The following is an 18,678-nucleotide window of genomic DNA, read 5'->3' as shown; positions in this document are numbered from 1 at the left end:
TTATTCATTATCCGGGAATGCCGTTATCGCTCCGGAATGTTGCTCTTCCTTTCAATGAAAGTGTCTCGGAACCCAGATTGACGGGGTCCATTCACCACGGCCTGCCGGGTCAATCGTGGCAGCCAAACTTCTCACCTTCTCGACCCCGGATGCGCCGGTGGCACGGAGCAACGGTCATCATTGGAGGCTGGCAAGCAATCGCCCCCCCACGTCCCTTGGCTGGATCCATTCCTACTGGAATAAGTAAGGATTACATAGTCGAGTTGAGGGTCTTGCATTTGTCAGTTTGTCAGCGTTCCCCAGGCCTGCCTTGTCCGCTCGCGGAATCGGCATCCCCTCTCCCCCTTCCTCTGCCTATGGTTTCCCTACAAGCTTAATCTTTTCCTCCTTCTTGTCAATGTAACGGCCACTCGATGGCCCTCCGGTTCTCTCCCTTAAGCTGGAGGTAGTGGCTCTACTGTAGATATTTGATACTCTGTGTGGTTGGGACTTATCAGAGGAACCCTGCTATCGCATGTCGCAAACAGCATGCCCCACGATGGTTGGGCGGGCGAAGGCGCAAGAGATGCCTTCATTGGAGACTGATACCATTATCGTCGGTATGTCGCCATTTCGTGCCAACGGAGATGCTGGGATTTTATTTGATTTCTCCCCCTGGTCCGTGTTATCGTGCTGATGTGATCCCCCACAGGGAACGGGCCGTCGGCCATGATTCTGTCGTATATTCTTCATGGCCATCTTCCATTTTATTTCTCCAATCCTCCTCATCCTGACCCGCTTCTGCATGCGAAGCTCCAGGATTCCCCGGAATTGCTCCATGTGGATGTGCACGCTTTGACGGATCATTTCGCCGCCTCGAGACTGTCGTACTCCACGCAGGCTCTCCCTGTGAACGTGCTCCTGGACACGCTGGTGCGTCCCAGCGTGGATGTAGAAGAGCTTGAGGCCATTACGAATGTCGAATGGCGGTTCGTGCCCGAAAAGGCCGTTCCTCATTTGGTATTCGGGAATGCTCAGCATGCAGGGGGTCAGTGGACTGATAATCCCGTGCCTGCCAGCTGGGACATCCAGACCCTCAGCTATGCGTCAATGCTGTCTCTCCCGGGCTATTCGTTCGCTGAGCACCACCGGAAGATCACGGGCAAGGAGCTTCCGGCATATACCCGACCCAGTCGGGAAGAAACAGCAAGCTACTTCCGCACGTACCCCGAGGCGGTTCAGATCGATGATGTGTTCCGGTTCAATGAGACCATCTCCGGCATATCACGAACAGATGATGGGTTTTACATTCGCTCTCACAACATCCACTGCAAGCACTTGGTCCTGGCTAGTGGTATATTCACCCAAGTGCTGCAGCCCAGCCCAATGCTGCAGCCTTTGACCTCGCTCCAGCCCACTCCGCAGACTCCGCTACTTGTGATCGGCTCTGGATTCTCTGCCGCGGATATCATCATCTCTGCGCCGGCGGATCAGAAGATCATCCATGTGTTCAAGTGGGATCCGGAAGGGCGGTCATCACCGCTGCGTGGCTGCCACCACCAAGCATATCCTGAATACGCCGGAGTCTATCGACTGATGAAACGAGCTGCGGTTGCAGCAGACCCCACGAAGAAACGAGTGAAGCCGCGGCGCACCACCTCGATCCCTTTCTTGGAAACTCGCTCATGGGAAGATATATACGAAGGATTGCCTAACTCGGAAGTTGTGGACGTCGAGATGCAAGAGGATCAAGCCCTCGTCACATTCCGCCAGCCTGACGGGAGCACCGTCACCCGCGCCGTCCGCGGGATGGTCTACGCTACTGGCCGACGTGGCACCCTCGATTACCTCGACAGTCCGCTTCTCGATGAAGTACTCGACCATGATGCGACCACAGAAACGAGCCCCGTCATCTCCGCCCGGTCCTTGCGCAGCAAAGTGTATGACGATATTGAGATTGCGCCAGACGTTTTCATCATCGGCAGCCTCACAGGCGATTCTCTCATCCGGTTTGCGTACGGCAGCTGCGTCCAAGCCGCTGGGAAGTTGGTTGACGCACGTACGGGCAAAGAGCGAGTCCGCAGTGGATCGAACAATACCTCTCGGCCCCAGTCATCATTGGGCGTCATGCGTGGCATAGATGGACACGACATCTCACCGCCTAGCGAGTTTCGTGCTGTGGATAACGACCGCATGGCGTCGACTTGGCCGCAGAGGGTTATGCCAAATGGGTTGTGGAGATGGCTTTGGAGATGGTTTGACGTGAGGTAGGAATGATGATGATGCATGATAGACGATAGATGTGATGAATGATTGTACATAGCGTGCCATTGGCTTTGTTTATAAAGGGAGGATATATTGTTACTCATGTATAGCTGCTGAACTGTTCTAGTGATCTGCATATATTCTGACTGGAGAGGGCTTGTCATTACTTGCAATAAAAGAAGTCTTTTAGATGAGTACACCCACGATTGTACAACCCTGGCCACCACCTCAACTCATACTCAATCCCACATATATGTAAGCCGATAGACAGGCACTATTTTAACAAACTTCCGCGACAGAACTCTAGTACCAACCGAGAACTATATACTACTGCACCTAACCCATTTACCAACCCTCCCAGAGCAACCATAACATCCACTCCACCTCCCGACATCCCCAACCCTTCCCTCAAAATCACCTAACCAAGAATGCTCCAGCGCCTCCCTCGCCGTAACCCTCCCCCTCGGATCAAGATAAGTCATCCTAGCCACCAAATCCCTCAACTCCGGCTCCAGAAACCCCCAACACTCAACCGGCTGTCTCGGATTCTCCGGTCCGAACGTATTGATTAGCTCCAAATTGCGATCAAAGAATGGATTTGGCTTCCCTATATGCTCAAGAAAGCGCTCCATGCCATCCAAGTCGGCAAAGTACGATAGATGAAGACGAAGAATATACCTCCATGCGTCAGCAGCATTCAACTGCTCATCAGGAACACGAAGGACCATTTCATTTGCCATCACATAAACCACCTGAGCAAGATGTTAGCAAATGGGAGCCCGCTCACAATCAATGGATAGAGACGAGATGAGCCGAGCATACCACAAGGGCAAAAGAAAACACATCAGACGCTTGATTCTGACGAGATCGCGCCCAGCTCTCTGCGCTGCGCCAGATGACGTTGCCGCAGAGGGGTCCGCGCAGTTTCCTTGGTGGGACGATGACTGTGTTTTCCAAATCGGAGATCTGGACTGACTTTATTGATGGCTGTTTGTTATTATCGGCTGTGGAGGGGTCTGTGTAGTCGATGAGGATGTTGTTTGGTTTTATGTCTTCTGGGTTGTTAGTATAACGTATCAGTCAACATTAACCGATTAGATCTACCATTATGCACCATGTTCCTCTCATGCATCTCAGCTAATCCACTTAATGCATCGCGGAGAATCCTCTTCCTCGTTTCGTGGGATAATTTCTTCTAACGTGCAGCAAATCCCCGCTTAGAAAGGGGTAGATGAATACCTCTGTGTCGCGGACAGAATTAACGAATGTCCGGATTTTCGGACAGGATGATAGTTGGTTCTGGATGTTGAGCTGGTGTTGGAAGTCGCCTGGGATGTTGTTTTTTATGATATATTGCTTGTTGTTGGTGGTGGTGCTGTGGTTGGGTAAGTGGGTTGGTCTAGGGTTAGTGGTATGGTATGAGAGGGGTGTATGTACCTCGCTCGGTAGACGTGTAATCCGGATTTACCGCCGTGAGTGAGTAGTTCTTCGATTCGGTAGGTCTGGTTGGAGTCGCATGTTATGGTTGTGCCGGGTGGGAGTGGTGTTTGACGGGATTTGGTGAGGGTGGATATGCATTTCCTGTTGAACAGGACGAGGTGTTGTTGGGGGCATGGTTTACGGGTACGGGAGAATGGCAGGTTTGGTAGGAGATAGGAGTGAATGGGGGTTTTACATCGCATCTTGCTAGTGTTTACAGGGTTGTCTTTGTTTACAATGTAGTGCTATCTGGGCTGTTGTCTGCTGCATCTCGGCGGCTCCTGAGTCAGCTGGGATCGCCCTTGGCAGATTAGACATACCTTAAGGCTCTTGGTGGATGTAGATCAGCCGAATGATGCAGGTTAAGCGCTGGCTAAATGTGATATACATGAGTAAAGTGTATGGATTGATTGTTTTTGCTCGAGAGCTTCGCTAGTCTTTACTGATTATGTAGAGATAAGTGTTGAAAAGCACACACGTCTTATGGGTATAGATACATATCAACATCAGGCTAGCCCATGATCTGCAACTGATCATCCGGAGGCCACCGCGTCTGCGCAAAGCTGAGGCATCGCTTGATGCTCTGCAAGTACTTGCGCGTAATCTCATCACTCAAAATATGCGCCTGCTGATCGCTCTGATGCAGCTTCTCTCGTGCGGATCGCTCGTGAATACCAACCATGGTAACACCAATAGGCCAAGCACTGCAAAAGATTAGCCAGGAACGAAACGTGGAAACAGAAAGGAGATACGTACGCTTTTCCAATACTCAACCGCAGATAAGCATCATTAGCATCGACATATCGCCGCTGCTGTGCCTTGGACACAATCTCGACCACATGCTCAAGCACTCCATCATCAATATCCACCTTCTCAAACTTGCGAAACAACGGCTTCATATTCTCCCGCGACTGCACCATAGCATTGTACGCCTGCTTTCCCTGCAAGCTCAACTTGACCGACGCATCTCGCTTCGCCAACGCCAACTCCCACTCCCGCAGCACCATATTAAAGTATGACGCCAGCTGACGAAACAGGAACTTCTTCCCCTCCAGATCCTTCGGCGCCGTCTCCGGAATCTTCATATCCACCTCCGGCACCAGCTCCAACGTCGTCGGAATCGGCCCATCTGACAGCTGCGGCTGCGGCGTCAACGACCGCTGCAACAGCCTCCTATACCGTCTCAGGCGGCCCTTGTGCGTCTCCCCAAACAATATCGCCGGCTCTTCCATCTCCCGCAACTTGTTCAACAGCTCCTCCTCCGGTATATCCTCCTCGCCACCTTCCTTGCCCTCACCCTCTTTATCATCTCCAGACTCCGTAGGCGGCAGCTCCGGCAAGCCGAGTCTCTTCCTGCGCTCTCGTTCCCGAGCAGCTTCTTCCTCTTCGCGCTTCTTGCGCGACTCCTCGGCCAGTTTGCGTTTCTTCTCTTCCCGTTCGCGACGACGCTCGGCTTCTTCGTCTTCGAGCTTGCGTTTCAGGGCATTGCGCTCTTCGCGTTCGCGGGCGAGGCGTTCTTGTTCTTCATTGTAGGCGGCGATGCGGGCGGCTTCGAGGTCGCCGCGCCGGGTGTATTTGGGTTTGGAGGTGTCTGATGAGTCTGCTTTGGGTTTTGCTTTGGAGATTTCTTTGGACATTAACGATGCGAAGTCCATGTTGGCGTTGTAGTGTGAGGCCAGTGAAGATGTAGTGCTGGTTGTGGCGATTAGATAGATAGAGTTGGGTGAATCGGAGGTAAAGAGACACCCGTGTTCGGCAAACTTGCCGCGGCGGAACTTCCGCCGTCCAGATCCAGCAGAAACACCCGCGCCTGGATAGCTTGTTTGCTGCAAGCTTCATCCTCCACCTTCGTTCATTCTCTCTTTCAATGCAATAACCACCATCCTATACTACACACTACAATCGCACACTATATCTTTTGGAACCGACTACACCAACAAGTGTCTACCAAACTGAACAGAAAATAAAGAAGAGCAGCAAAATGACACCACCTCCAATCGACCGCCAAACCACAACCCCCTTCCACCTCAAGCTCTTCTACCGACTCAACAACTACCACCATCTCTCCGACTTCTCCTCCACAGCTTCATCCTCGTCCTACAGCGGTCCGACAAGCGGCCCCAACGCCATCCGCACGCGCAGTCCCCCACCACCACAACAACTCCCTCCCCACCTCCAAATCTACACCTGGCAATCATGCACTCTCCGCGAACTCTCCCACCTCCTGACCTCCGCGCTACCTAGTCTGCTTCCTGACCCGCCGGTCGGTACGCGCCTCTGCTTCCGCCTCATATACCCGGACACCAAAGGCGCCGCGACAATGGGACCCGACGCGCGGGGCAGATATCTCGCGAAGGATTTGGGGAGTGTGATTATCGGTCCGAGGGAGAGTGCGATTGCGAATGGTGGGGATGAGGATGAGAATGCGGATGGGGAGGAAGGGGGCCAGAGGAAGGGCAGTGGTGCTGGAGTAGGAGGGAGGTTGAGGATTCAAGGAAATGATGCGGACAAGACGTTGCAGGAGGCAAGGTTCGTTATTGGAGACTATGTCGATTGTGCGGTACTGCCGCCGCTGGAGGATGGGTCTGTGGCGCCGCCGGTTAATCCCGGTCGGGGGATGGCGATGGGTGGGGGGATGAGGGCGTTCCCTGGCGATGCTGGTCGGGGGGAGAGGTATCGTGGAGGCGGTGGTAGTGGTGGGATGAGAGGGGGGAGAATTCCACCGGGGGATTGGAGACGGGGGGAGAGAGTTCCGGAGGAGAGGGGTGGTGGTGGTGGAGGTGGAGGGAGAGGAGGGAGAAGGGGGTGGGCGCCGTACTAAATACCTGCTTGAATGATCGATTTTGATGCTGTATGTGTTTGTATGAGTATTAGGAGTTGAGGATACCAGGTTCGCTACAGGGATGTCTAGTCTACTATCTATCAGTAATATGTCTGTCTGTATTATTGACTGTGCTGTGCCCATCAGCAACGCAAAGAACCTGCTGTAGTAAACGAAATCTTCAATAACGGTATAATAGTAGTAGTAGATACACATCCAGCCCGACCCATCACATCACGCTTTTCTCCCACCCAACCACACTTGAGAGGATCGAATCGATCTACCACTCGACAATCGTATCGCCCCTGCGCTTTCCACGCAGCTGGTACAGACCCTACACACAGCCATTAGCATTCACACCCACCAAATCCCAATGTAACCCAGATCACTCACATCAGTCTTATAAGCGACATAGCCCAATGCACCAGGAATCAGCGCCATGTAGAGGAACGAGAACCAGGCATGGCGCGGCGTCCACCGGAAGTACTTGTAGCGGTTGGCGTTGAGTTCTACATAACCCAATTGTCAGTTATCATCCATCCAAGATTATTCCTCCCAATACCCTCTCCGAGAGGTAATTGTTGTTTCTGAAGGGAGGGGAGTAATGTAATGCGTCAAGTCTTATTGGCGGGAACAAACGGACCGTAGTATTTCTGGAGGGCCGGATCAAGGATCAAAGCTGGAGAGAGCGGTTAGCAATTGGAATTGAGGAGAATCAGAGGTGAATGACATACACTTGCTGGGACCGGCCATGGTTGCGGTTTGGGGAGCGCTGGTTTATTGCTGGCGAGCTGGGGGTATATGCGTATTGGGTGTGGTGGTGATCATGTTGAGGTTGTGTCATGTGATAAGCAGCATAATTAGTAAGGTGTATAATATCGTTGTGCTATGTAGTTATGCAGGTATGCAGGTAAGTGGATATCAGGATGTTATTATGATCACTATATCATTACTGATGATTATTTTAGATACAATCTACATAGTTAGCAACTATCACATACACATATACACTACTTCTCTACACTACACAACGTTGAACAGTAGAATCCCTCGTCCTCTGGTATCTACAGTATGATCGCAAAAATGGGCGCCCCACTCATGGCGTCAGTCTTCACGAGAACATCCGAGGTTCGCTCGCGCATGATAAGTTCTAATTAATGTGTGATGAGCACTCAATCACATTCATCCCTAAGCTTGTCACATATAAGATAACGTACACACCATTCTCCTATTCACCACACCACCACCACTTATCCAATCCAGTACTATTTGATCAATACCACCAAAATGACCGACCCCAACAAAGGCACCAAAATCACCCTCTACTGGTACATACCCTCCCCCCATCTCCTTCTACCCCCTGCACCCACCCCAACACTAACAATAAAATACCATGAATCTAGGCTCTCCCAATCCCGCTCCCACCGCATCCTCTGGCTCCTCGAAGCCCTGCACCTAACCTACGAGCTAAAGATCTACCACCGCGGTCCCGACAAGCTCGCACCCGCGGAACTAAAAGAGATCCATCCCCTCGGAAAGTCCCCTCTATTGACCATCCAACCCGCGAACGCCCCTCCAGACCAGAAGCCCATCGTGCTCGCCGAGTCCGGCATTATCATCGAGTACCTGCTCGATCACTTCGGCGACAACGCAGCAGCAGAGAAACCTCTCCTCCCTGCTCGATGGAAACCCAACCAGGAGGGTGTAGTCGGCGGTGAAACCGAGGAATGGATGCGCTATCGCTACTTCATGCACTATGCTGAAGGAAGTCTCATGCCGTTTTTGGTGATGCAGTTGGTTATGGATAGTAAGCATTACTTACCCCTGTTCCCTATGAGATATGGGATATGTCCTGCGGACAAGGAAGGAAGGATGTTAATGCTAATGGTGATGGTAACAGCGGTAAAAAACCCCCCCGGCATGCCCTTCTTCGTCAAGCCGCTTCCGCGCCTTGTCGCGGGCCAGGTTGAAAAGGCCTTCCTGGCGAGGAATATCCAATCCCATTTGGAGTTCTTAGAGGATCAGTTGCGGAGTAGTCCTAATGGGGGAGCCTATCTGTGCGGCACGGAGTTGACGGCCGCGGATATTATGATGAGTTTTCCCGTAATTGCTATGTCCGGGAGGTTGGCGGATCAGTTGGATAAGTTTCCGCTGTTGGGGAAGTATGCGGAGAGGTTGCAGAAGGAGGAGGGGTATATTAGGGCTGTGAAGAAGGTGGAGGAGGTGGATGGGAAGTTTGAGGCTTCTCTGTAATCTTTCTATCTCATTAATGTGTGTGTTTGAGTTTGATGTGATTGGGATTGGGGTATGGTATATATGGTAGTATTACGTAGTAATTAATTTGCAATCTATCTATCAATTAAATTAACTGGTATGATTACATCCGCCCAATAGCCTTACTCTCCACCCCCAACTTCTGCAACTCCGCCCCATCTAAACATCCCCGTCCATCATACACCCACTTCGGATCCTTCAAGTTGTACGCAATGCGCGCCCACTCCAACGGCTCATTCACCACAGCCACAGACCGCGGTGCCCAGCTCCGACATGCCGCGCAATCACTCCCACACCCTTCCTCCGGCGTCAATCGATAAGTAGCCCCGTTAAACGTCCACTCCTCATCCCTGCGCGCCGGCGAAAGCATCTCATCCAGACTCTCAAACACCTCCGAGTCCGAGCGAGCAGCACTGCGCTTCCGCCCATTCTTGAACTGCTCGCAGTCCGTCATGACCAAAACCGCATTAGCCTGCGAACAGGCCAAATACGGATCCGACAGGACCTTCACCCTAGCAGCCACATCCTCCTTCCCACAGGCCGCTTCCAGCTCACGCAGAATATCCTCCTCATGACAGAACAAATCAAAGATATCAATCTCCGCCGGCCTCTCCTCAAGCAACAGTCTGATAACATCCACAACCGGCGACTCGCGCGTATCCCCAGTGTCTTTCTTAAACGCGAACCCCAGCACGGCGATCTTCCTCCCGGATAGATTCCCATCGAAGCGGTCGATGACTCTCCGTGCGAACCGCACACGCTGGTACTCGTTCATAGCGTTGACTTGGCGCCAGTAGTGCGCGACTTCGTCTAACCCCACTGATTCAGCGAGATATGTCAAACTGGCGATGTCTTTGCGGAAGCAGGACCCGCCGAATCCGACGCCGGCTTTGAGGAACTGTGGTCCGATGCGCGCGTCCATGCCAATGGCACGCGCCACTTGGTCGACGTCTGCGCCGGTCTTTTCGCAGATCGCGCTGATGGAGTTGATGCTGCTGATGCGCTGGGCCAGCATGGCGTTGGCGACGAGTTTGGCGAGTTCCGATGACCAGGCGTTTACTTGGAGGATGCGCGTCGGAGGGACCCAGGAGTAGAGGTGGGCGAGCATGCGGGCAGCGCGCCGACCTTGGGCAGTTCCTGAGGAGCCGATCAGGACGCGGTCCGGGTGGACGAGGTTGTCGATGGCGGAGCCTTCGGAGAGGAATTCGGGGTTGGAGAGGACTTCGAAGGGGGTGTTGGGGCGGAGGGTGGTGAGCTGGTCCGTCAACATTACTCTTTTGTTATATAAGAGGTGAGGATGAGGCTTACTGTTTGTCGCACTCGTTCGGCCGTTCCACACGGCACGGTGCTCTTCTCGACGATGATGGCTCCTGGCTTTGCGTAGCGTGCTATCTCCTGCACGGCGCCGTCGACGGCTGTCATGTCGGTGGCTCTACCGGCGCCGAGACCGAAGGTCTTGGTGGGTGTGTTGACGGCCAGGAAGATCATGTCTGCGTCTGCGATAGTCATCGAGTCGCATGTGAAGAACAGGTTGGGCTGTCGACGCGAGTACTCTGAGCATTCGGTACCAACACTCTGAGCCACGTCCGAGCCATCGCGCGTTGCGCGCACCACATTGTATAGGGTGGGTTCATGTACGGGGAGATGCGCCGACTTCCAGCTCTGAATGCGACGAGGATCCCGGTCCAGCACTGTCACTGCGACGGAGGGATTGTATAGCGCGAGAACAGCCGCGGTTGGTCCGCCTGTAGGGCTGGCTTAGTTTGGCTCGTAGATAAGGGCAGTAGTGCCAGAAGCCTACCCACGTATCCTGCACCCACAACGCAGACGCTCTTTACGCGATCGTCGGACACAATACGCGCTGAATTGGCGTTCGCAGCGTCGTTGTGGGCTCCCTGGATGTCTGTGATTCCCGCAGGCGAGGTGGAATGCGACGAGACATCGTCCACCTTTGCGGCGCGAAACAGCGGACTAGATGCCGGGGTAGTGGGACAGGTTGAACTGTCATCTAGACTCCATTCGAGAGAGCTTCGTGGTGAAGAAGCGAGATCCATTGTGCTGCTTCTGCTGCTGCTGCTGCTGCTGTAGTGTTTCTTGTGTAACCGTCGGCGACAGACCTCACTCACCAGTCAGTCCAGGAACTGACGAGACGATTGAGGGGCAAGACAACAAGACAAGACAAGGGAGACGGGACCACAAGCAGTATAAGCATCAGCCCAGACACCCAGAGGCAAGAGATCGTCGGGCGACCGAGGAGATAAGGTCTTGCGCGGAGGGCGCATGGCCGTGGCAGCGGAACGTGAGCAGCGGAGCATGAAGGCAAAAGAGGGAGTCAATGCCACAGAGCTGCATGGGTTGATGCACGCGGGGGGCAGTACGGACTGCCACTGGATCAACCATACGGGGGGATGCAGGAGGCATTGAAGGCATGAAATTTGGCTGGTGATCCGCCCGAACGAGCGATTCTCTCCAGCCAGCCCACGTGCCCGCATCCAGCCCGGAGACACGAACGATTCTTGTGCATCACCTGCAGTGATTCTCAGTGTAGGGGGTGATGATCTGTGGGTGTTAGGTTTGTCCTCCTGGGTCTGGTTGCTCTGCACACCGTATTGTCTATTCTTGTAGAACATAAGTACGTGCGTGCACTCCTGGTAGTCGTAGACTGTGTCTAGATATACAGTCCACCAATCAGATACTGGTTGAATAGTATCAACATCATCAACATGCCCTCATTTCCTCCCCCCTCCGAAGACTTCCCCAGCATCCTCAAAGGCAAACGCATCCTCCTCACCACCGAATCTCTAGGTCCAGTCAACGGCGTCAGTCGCACAACCGGCAAATTGATCGAGTATCTGCGTCGCAATGGCGTCGAACTGGCTGTCGTGGCACCACAGTTCACCTCACCACCACCATCACCATCATCCTCACCCTCACAACGTCATCAAACCCACAAAGAAGAAACAACAACAACAATCCGCCTCCCCGGCTACCCCCTCCCCTACAACCCCGACCTCACCCTCGTCTACCCCTTCCATCTCACCACCACAATCTACCCCCAAACCTTCACCCCAGACCTAATCTACATCGCCAGCCCAGCCAGTCTAGGCTTCCAACTCCTCCTCCAACTCCGCCAACTCCACTCCCCTCCACCAACACTCCTAAACTACCAAACAGACCTCTCCTCCTACAGCTCCATCATCTTCCCTAGACCCCTCTCCACCTTCGCCGTCTGGCTCCTCTCCCTCGTAGAGGGATATCTCTTCCGCACGCCCTGCATCCACACGATCTTCTACCCGTGCAGCGACGTCCTAACCTACTTACGATCCACCAATACTCCCATCCACAAAACCCACCGGTTAGGACGGGGAGTCGACACATCCCTTTTTAACCCGTCCCGTCGATCCCAGTCCCTACGGGATACGTTAGCTCCAAACGGCGAAGCCATCCTCCTAACAGTTTGTCGGATCGCGCCAGAAAAGGGTTTCGAGTTCCTCGCTGAAGCCATTACCCATCTTCTTTCCAGTACGAAAATCCCCTTTAAGATGGTGATAGTCGGTGGGAACGCCAATCCAGCTGTGACGGCACGCATCCAATCCCTCTTTCACCACGTCTCTTCACATGTTATCTTCCTGGGATTCAAGACTGGGGTGGAGTTAGCGAGGGTCTATGCTTCCGCGGATATATTCCTGCATTGCTCTGTTACGGAGACATTTGGGCTGGTTGTGCTGGAGGCTATGGCGAGTGGGGTGCCTGTCATCGCGAGGGATCAGGGGGGACCGTCGGATATCGTGAGGAATCAGGAAACGGGGTATTTGGTTCCGGTGGCGGAGGGGGAAGTGGGCGTGTTCAGTGGGCTTGTGGGGGAGGTGTTGCGGGATGGGAGGTTGAGGGGGCGGTTGGGGAGAGGGGCGAGGGTGTTTGCGGAGGATATGACTTGGGAGAGGATTAATCGGAGGGTGGTGGGGAGAATGGTGGATGCTTTGGAAGCCACTGGGGGAAGGGACGAGGAGAGGGCGTTGTTAGGGGGCAATAGAGGGAAGGTGTCGTTTTGGGAGAGGGTCAAGTTGGGAGTTGCAGTTGCGGTGGTGTATGTGATGTGGATGGTAGCTGTTGTGCCGTTGATTGTGCATGGGTCAAGGATTGTGCCCAGGGTGCTGGGGAGGGTGCCGCTTTTGGGGAGGTCGGTTGGTCGGGATTCTTCTGCTGCTTAGTAGGGAGATTGTGTGTGTATGTGTATGCAATAGATTATGTATTACATCTTCTTTTAGAGTATGTGAGTCTGTATATACAACCCTACCTCCTCTTCCAGTGTCGGGATGCCTTCCAGAAGCAGCTAGGGTATAGCACAAAATGTAAGAGCGGAAAGAAGCAATCAAGCAAACTTCCGCTTAATTTCCTCCTCACTGAAGCGACGCGTCTTGCGACGCAGCATCGCCGCAAGCTCTGCATGCGTCATGCCGATCTGGTCGCCCATCGGCACTAGACACCGCGCCAAGTGGTCGTAGTCCTTGCGCATCAGTCGCACCGTGATCATGATGTAGTCGATGTTGCGGAACACGAGGGCATGCTCGGAGGCATACCGGTCCTTTTGCCGCAGAAAGGCGAGGGGATGGTCGCGCCAGTGGCGGCGCGGGTTCAGGTGGTGCGAGGTGTGGTAGCCATCATTGTAGCAGAAGCGGTTGCTCTATTCATAATGAGTATGTGGTCAGAATTGGAAAATAATTGGACCATACCGCTACGTCAATCAAGGTGATACTGGAGCGAAAGTCACTGTTGGGATCCGTCTCGTCGACAAACGCATGCTGTCCCCAGTTCCCCACCATGAGACCCACACGCAGCTGCAGGAACGGAAGAACAAAGACAAACAATGTCGCTCTCCAGCTGACATAGTTCCAGAGCAGATACATCATCAAGTAGCTGCTGAGTTCCCAAAAGGCTGCTTTCAACCCCAAAAGGGTCTTTCCTTTGCGCAGGAAGTAGGTGGGCAGCTCCAGCCAGATGAAGAGGTAGAAGCGGCCGACGTAGCAGGCGAAATCAGCCAGACTGTCGCGCTGGTAACGGATCGTTGAAGACAGATCATCCGGGCCGTTGCCTTCGACGTGGTGATGCTTGACGTGATGGTAGAAGTAGGAGTTCCAGGTGTGGCCCATGAGCGGGTCCGTGATGTAGGGAAAGATCATGTCGAATAGCCACCAATTGCGCTTTTTCAGGATACCACCCATGTGGATGTGCTGGTGCATCATCAGGGTATAGGTACCCACGTAGTAAGACTGCATGATCCAGTGCAGCACGCCATGGAGCCAGTGGAAGTTACGGAAGAGATAGATGGCACTGGGCACAGAGGTGGTAAAGTACAGCAAGAGATGGGTGAGCATGACCACGTCGGTGTCCACCCGGACGATGGACCGCGCGGCCCTGATGTACGGTTGCAGCAGCCATGCATCTAGCAGCGGAGGCAGCTTGATGTCCTTCAAATCCCAGGTGAAGAAGATGGTCGGGACAAAGTCGGCATGCCGGGGGTCATTAAAGGCCTCCAGTTGGCTGACGGTCGCGTCGGCATCTGATGGGACATCGGGGGTCCCGCCGGCTTTAGTGGCAGGAGAAAGTTAGCATGAAACCCGGAAGAGCAGTGGCAAGGAAGTTAGTTGACGGCGGGTGAGAATGTACATGATTTGGGCTTTTCCGGGGTGGATTGGCTATCGAGCAGCAGGTTATCGAGGACCAGTCGATCGGGCGGGGTCAGATAGGGATCGATAAAGGTGGAAGGGTCCATGGCCAGCAGAACAGGAATAATCTCCTGAAATTGGCGGGAAGCAAGGCACGTTTGGACAGTAAAGCAAAGGGAGGTATTGGCCCAGAAAATTCCTGTTGGAGTGACAATCGAACAAGCTTTAACGGACCGCCGAAGAAGAAAAAAGGGGGTGGGGCTGACAGCATCGGATGAGCTGAGACGATGGTCAGTAAGTATCTATCTGCCTGGCATATTATCCGATCTATCCCCGTGCTTCTAAAATCCGATCAGACCATCCATACATACCCCGGCTTGCTCTTAACTTAGCGTGTTGCTAATGGAGGCCTTAAAATCAGTGGTGGTGGTGATGTGTCTGCCAGCTAGCTGTGCCTGGGGACAGCAACCATGGGTGGAGATGGTGGGTCGAGAGTATCCATGACGAGCACATTTCATCCAGGGCAATTCCATCAATTCCTCTCGTGATCAGGTCATGATGTCGTCTTCTTCCGCCCGTGGGGTGTGACGGAAGATGTACAATTTCTCGCATCCAGTTGAGATCTCCAGGGTCTGAAGTCAGATTTGTGACATTCCGATGGGGGCAGGAGATGTCCACTTGGTTGGCGGGGGCGGAGTCACTTTTCCGAGAACAGCAAGTGGCAGATGTTCTTCCAGTTAGCTCCAGTTAGCCTCCCCGCGTCGATCCATTGGGGTCAAGCCAATATATATCCCAATGCTGCGATTGAGTCGTGTAACCCAGTAGATAGACGTCTTAAATGGCAGGAGAGCTGAATGTAAATGTCAACCCTTGAAGCTCCATACCCGTCACAGAGATAGATACGCTAGTGCCCTATCTATAATTAGCAACAGCATCAATATTCCGGACAACTCACAAACAGTTGTTGTCGTTGAATCTTGAGCATAGAGGCATTGCTCATAACTAGTATGCATTTGCATGATATGTTATAGCCAGATAGGGAGCCCATATAAGCTTCATTCCCGGATACATGAAGAGGGACGTACCAGCTGCGGGCTGCCACTACGTACCAATCGAGCCGGTCGGCATCACCAAATGCGCTCAACACGCCATTCACTGCATCCAGCCATCCTTACAGCATCACCCCATGTAAACCCAAACAAACCTTAATAAACTCAACTGTCAATATAGGATACGTCATTACCCCTCCCATGTGTAACCCCGCCAGCCTCTCATCCATACTTTTTAAAAACTACTTACCAGCACTTATTTCACACAATCTACAGTACATCTAAACAATCAATCAGCCAGCACAATGAAACTCACTCTCTTCTCCGCGAAATCATACGATACCCATTACTTCAATCAGACCCTCCAAACTTTTCACCCAGATTTAACCACCATCACCGCTCACCCCTTCGCTCTAACCTCGTCCACCGTCTCCCTCGCGCGCTCCAGTGATGCTGTCTGTGTCTTCGTAAACGACACCCTCGACGCTACTGTTCTGCACGCTCTACACTCCTACGGTGTCCGTGCCATTCTCCTCCGCTGCGCAGGCTTCAACAACATCGACCTCCCCGTCGCCGAAGCCCTCGGCTTCTTCGTCGCCAATGTCCCCAGCTACTCCCCCGAAGCTGTGGCCGAGTTCGCCGTGGCGCTGATCCAAACCTTGAACCGCAAGACGCACCGCGCGTATAACCGTGTTCGCGAAGGCAACTTCAATCTAGAAGGGTTCCTAGGCCAGACCTTGGCAGGAAAGACGGTGGGCGTGGTGGGATTAGGCCGCATTGGAATGGCATTCGCGAGAATCATGAAGGGGTTCGGCTGTGTGTTGCTTGGGGCCGATCCATATGGTGGGGAAGAGTTTGAGAAGGAGATAGGAGGAAGTTATGTCGGGATGGACGAATTGCTGGGACGGAGTGATGTGGTGAGCTTGCATTGTCCATTGACAGAGGGAACTAGACATTTGATCAATGCGAAAAGCCTGGCCAAGTTGAAGAGGGGGGCAATGGTGGTGAATACCTCGCGAGGCGGGCTGATCCATACGAGAGATGCAGTGCAGGCGTTGAAAGATGGAAGATTGGGCGGTTTGGCGTTGGATGTGTATGAGGAAGAAGGGGACTTGTTCTATAATGACCATTCAGCGGAGATCATTCACGACGATACGTTGATGCGACTGATGACGTTTCCCAATGTCCTCGTGTGTGGACATCAGGCGTTTTTCACGCGCGAGGCACTGAGTGAGATTGCCCAGGTGTCATTGAACAATTTGGAGGATTGGGCGAAAAAGCGGTCGTGTAAGAATTCGCTGGTTAGAGAGGGACATTTGTGCGTTGAGGAGGATAAGGAGCCGGTTCGATTGTAGATGTGTGGATTATCTGTAGCAATATACCTGCCTGATTCTGAGATACACCTACTAAGGGCTGTGTTGGGCCCGTGATCCCTGAGTAAGCATTCATTTAGAGTGCAGGAGGCCTTACCCGATCATGATGATAAAGTGCGCCTTTAGTGATATGCCAGAATTAAGACATGTTCATGGGTCATATTGATTGCTGAGCGCAATGTTGTAACCCCAGCCGTGCCACAGTGGCGTGCTCCCGGAGCATCCCTTGCGTCTGTCACCTGATGTTGACTTCCATTCGAAGCCACACATCTCATTGGAATACTCTAGTCGAGGCAGTTCTTTACTACTTAATTCAGTTACATTGTCTCGATGCTGTCATTATGTTCCCCAATGTTGCACTCTTTCAAGACGCGGGCATACTCGGCTCTCGTGAGTACAAGACTCTCTAGCTACAGATCAACCGTCAGCAGTCGTCTCCACCGCAGAGCAAGCACAACGCCGACTTCCACGGCCCACACTGACAAATATATCGGTCAGTCTGGTCGTCGCTATGAAGTTGAGCGGGTTCTTCAGGAAGAATCATCTCCGCCACGTCAGGTTCTCCTCGCAACGTGAGTAGACCTGACTACTACTTCTCATGACCACTCCCTTACTAGTCCATTAGCGCTGGTGATCAGAGATTCATATTGAAATATATCCACGAGGTCAATTTTGAAGACCTTCAAGACGTAAACAGCAGATTACGCAACAATGCCAGCCATGTTCGTCTTGCTCAGGACATCATCCCTGAGAAGTCAATGTTCGTGTTCGAATACCTCACAGGTCATCTTCTCCACCTGGCTCAGAAGGACTTGTCTCTTGGAATAAGAAAGAAACTTCTCAAAGAAGCTCTTCTTGGGATTGCTGAGATGCATGACAAAGACATTGTTCACACGGGTGAATCAATTTACCCTGAGTGGACTAACAGACAGCAGCTTACTCTGGATAGACATTAAAGCGGACAACTTCTTCGTCAACTGGAATCAGGCCGACAAAGGCATCACCATCGAGAAAGTCCAACTTGGCGACCTCGAAGACGCCGTATACATCCCTCCAGGCTCATCCATGCTTGGGAAGCAAGCAGGCAACTGGATGTGGAGGAGTCCCGAAGCCCATGCTAGAGGACGAGTGAATAAACCATCTGATATCTTCTCGTTCGCTCTTGTTGTAAGTATCACCACACTATTCAATTTCTCACTTCGTTAACTTGCTGTAGTGCATCTACGTAGTACATAAACGGGTCATATTCGCAGTCGGAGACGACGAACTAGATGAAGGCATAGACCGCCTAGCCATCGTGATTGAACGTCAAATCTCCTACTTCGGCGACAAAGATGGATTCCATGGCTTTCTCGAATACCTCGGTGACAATCCCTGGGCATCTGTCTTTAACATAACCCTGAATGGATTCAATCAGGACAAGCCGGTCAAGCCATTCTCTCTTTGGCAGGGAGTCGACGATGATTTCAAAAGCCTTATCTGCGCCATGACGAATCTTGATCCAAGGAGGAGGATGACAGCACGTCAGGCATTGGCGCATAGCTGGTTTGACGGTGTCTGAGACTCGCTTTTACTTGTTTTCATTGCCATGGCATGTACTAGAACATCTCCTCTCGTGTTACTGACTTCTCCAATCAATCTACACTCCTGTCTCTTTCGTGCTGGCTCTAGCGCTACAACAAGTCTAATCCGATCGTAGACCAGGATAGTATATATATATATATACATTACAGTGAAGAAGAATTTAAACATGCCTGTCTATTTCAACAGCG

At 52.6% G+C, this 18,678-nt stretch overlaps 11 protein-coding genes across 11 annotated transcripts; 6 read left to right on the top strand and 5 right to left on the bottom strand.

Annotated features, from left to right (window-relative positions):
• Positions 1-538: 538 nt before the first annotated feature.
• AtWU_05773 (uncharacterized protein) lies at positions 539-2,250 on the top strand (the record flags this gene model as incomplete). Its single annotated transcript, XM_035500883.1, has 2 exons — positions 539-599; positions 692-2,250. The coding sequence occupies 2 exons, from the start codon at positions 539-541 to the stop codon at positions 2,248-2,250; spliced, it is 1,620 nt and encodes a 539-aa protein (XP_035356776.1).
• A 579-nt stretch (positions 2,251-2,829) lies between these two features.
• AtWU_05772 (kinase-like protein) lies at positions 2,830-3,376 on the bottom strand (the record flags this gene model as incomplete). Its single annotated transcript, XM_035500882.1, has 4 exons — positions 2,830-2,851; positions 2,923-2,996; positions 3,067-3,296; positions 3,349-3,376. 4 exons carry the CDS (start codon positions 3,374-3,376, stop codon positions 2,830-2,832), a joined length of 354 nt encoding a protein of 117 aa, XP_035356775.1.
• Positions 3,377-4,234: 858 nt separating this feature from the next.
• On the bottom strand, positions 4,235-5,378 carry AtWU_05771 (mRNA splicing protein PRP18; the record flags this gene model as incomplete). The annotated part of the gene is made up of 2 exons (XM_035500881.1): positions 4,235-4,427; positions 4,480-5,378. 2 exons carry the CDS (start codon positions 5,376-5,378, stop codon positions 4,235-4,237), a joined length of 1,092 nt encoding a protein of 363 aa, XP_035356774.1.
• Positions 5,379-5,704: 326 nt separating this feature from the next.
• AtWU_05770 (SAP18 family protein) lies at positions 5,705-6,544 on the top strand (the record flags this gene model as incomplete). The annotated part of the gene is made up of 1 exon (XM_035500880.1): positions 5,705-6,544. The coding sequence occupies one exon, from the start codon at positions 5,705-5,707 to the stop codon at positions 6,542-6,544; it is 840 nt and encodes a 279-aa protein (XP_035356773.1).
• A 280-nt stretch (positions 6,545-6,824) lies between these two features.
• Positions 6,825-7,297, bottom strand: AtWU_05769 (NADH:ubiquinone oxidoreductase 6.6kD subunit; the record flags this gene model as incomplete). The annotated part of the gene is made up of 4 exons (XM_035500879.1): positions 6,825-6,878; positions 6,938-7,053; positions 7,188-7,223; positions 7,279-7,297. 4 exons carry the CDS (start codon positions 7,295-7,297, stop codon positions 6,825-6,827), a joined length of 225 nt encoding a protein of 74 aa, XP_035356772.1.
• Positions 7,298-7,831: 534 nt separating this feature from the next.
• Positions 7,832-8,797, top strand: AtWU_05768 (glutathione S-transferase; the record flags this gene model as incomplete). The annotated part of the gene is made up of 3 exons (XM_035500878.1): positions 7,832-7,872; positions 7,948-8,351; positions 8,445-8,797. 3 exons carry the CDS (start codon positions 7,832-7,834, stop codon positions 8,795-8,797), a joined length of 798 nt encoding a protein of 265 aa, XP_035356771.1.
• Positions 8,798-8,921: 124 nt separating this feature from the next.
• On the bottom strand, positions 8,922-10,872 carry ugd1 (UDP-glucose dehydrogenase; the record flags this gene model as incomplete). Its single annotated transcript, XM_035500877.1, has 3 exons — positions 8,922-10,073; positions 10,127-10,563; positions 10,620-10,872. The coding sequence occupies 3 exons, from the start codon at positions 10,870-10,872 to the stop codon at positions 8,922-8,924; spliced, it is 1,842 nt and encodes a 613-aa protein (XP_035356770.1).
• A 669-nt stretch (positions 10,873-11,541) lies between these two features.
• AtWU_05766 (glycosyltransferase family 4 protein) lies at positions 11,542-13,029 on the top strand (the record flags this gene model as incomplete). The annotated part of the gene is made up of 1 exon (XM_035500876.1): positions 11,542-13,029. The coding sequence occupies one exon, from the start codon at positions 11,542-11,544 to the stop codon at positions 13,027-13,029; it is 1,488 nt and encodes a 495-aa protein (XP_035356769.1).
• A 161-nt stretch (positions 13,030-13,190) lies between these two features.
• Positions 13,191-14,591, bottom strand: AtWU_05765 (fatty acid desaturase; the record flags this gene model as incomplete). Its single annotated transcript, XM_035500875.1, has 3 exons — positions 13,191-13,502; positions 13,552-14,405; positions 14,486-14,591. 3 exons carry the CDS (start codon positions 14,589-14,591, stop codon positions 13,191-13,193), a joined length of 1,272 nt encoding a protein of 423 aa, XP_035356768.1.
• Positions 14,592-15,838: 1,247 nt separating this feature from the next.
• AtWU_05764 (2-hydroxyacid dehydrogenase) lies at positions 15,839-16,888 on the top strand (the record flags this gene model as incomplete). Its single annotated transcript, XM_035500874.1, has 1 exon — positions 15,839-16,888. The coding sequence occupies one exon, from the start codon at positions 15,839-15,841 to the stop codon at positions 16,886-16,888; it is 1,050 nt and encodes a 349-aa protein (XP_035356767.1).
• A 369-nt stretch (positions 16,889-17,257) lies between these two features.
• Positions 17,258-18,467, top strand: AtWU_05763 (calcium/calmodulin dependent protein kinase; the record flags this gene model as incomplete). Its single annotated transcript, XM_035500873.1, has 4 exons — positions 17,258-17,478; positions 17,532-17,803; positions 17,856-18,073; positions 18,123-18,467. The coding sequence occupies 4 exons, from the start codon at positions 17,258-17,260 to the stop codon at positions 18,465-18,467; spliced, it is 1,056 nt and encodes a 351-aa protein (XP_035356766.1).
• Positions 18,468-18,678: the final 211 nt, after the last annotated feature.

Source organism: Aspergillus tubingensis (assembly GCF_013340325.1).
Source record: "Aspergillus tubingensis WU-2223L DNA, scaffold_7, whole genome shotgun sequence".
Taxonomy (NCBI): Eukaryota; Fungi; Ascomycota; class Eurotiomycetes; order Eurotiales; family Aspergillaceae; genus Aspergillus; species Aspergillus tubingensis.
Note: the sequence above shows the minus strand (reverse complement) of the source record. Positions and strands in the feature narration are given on the sequence as shown.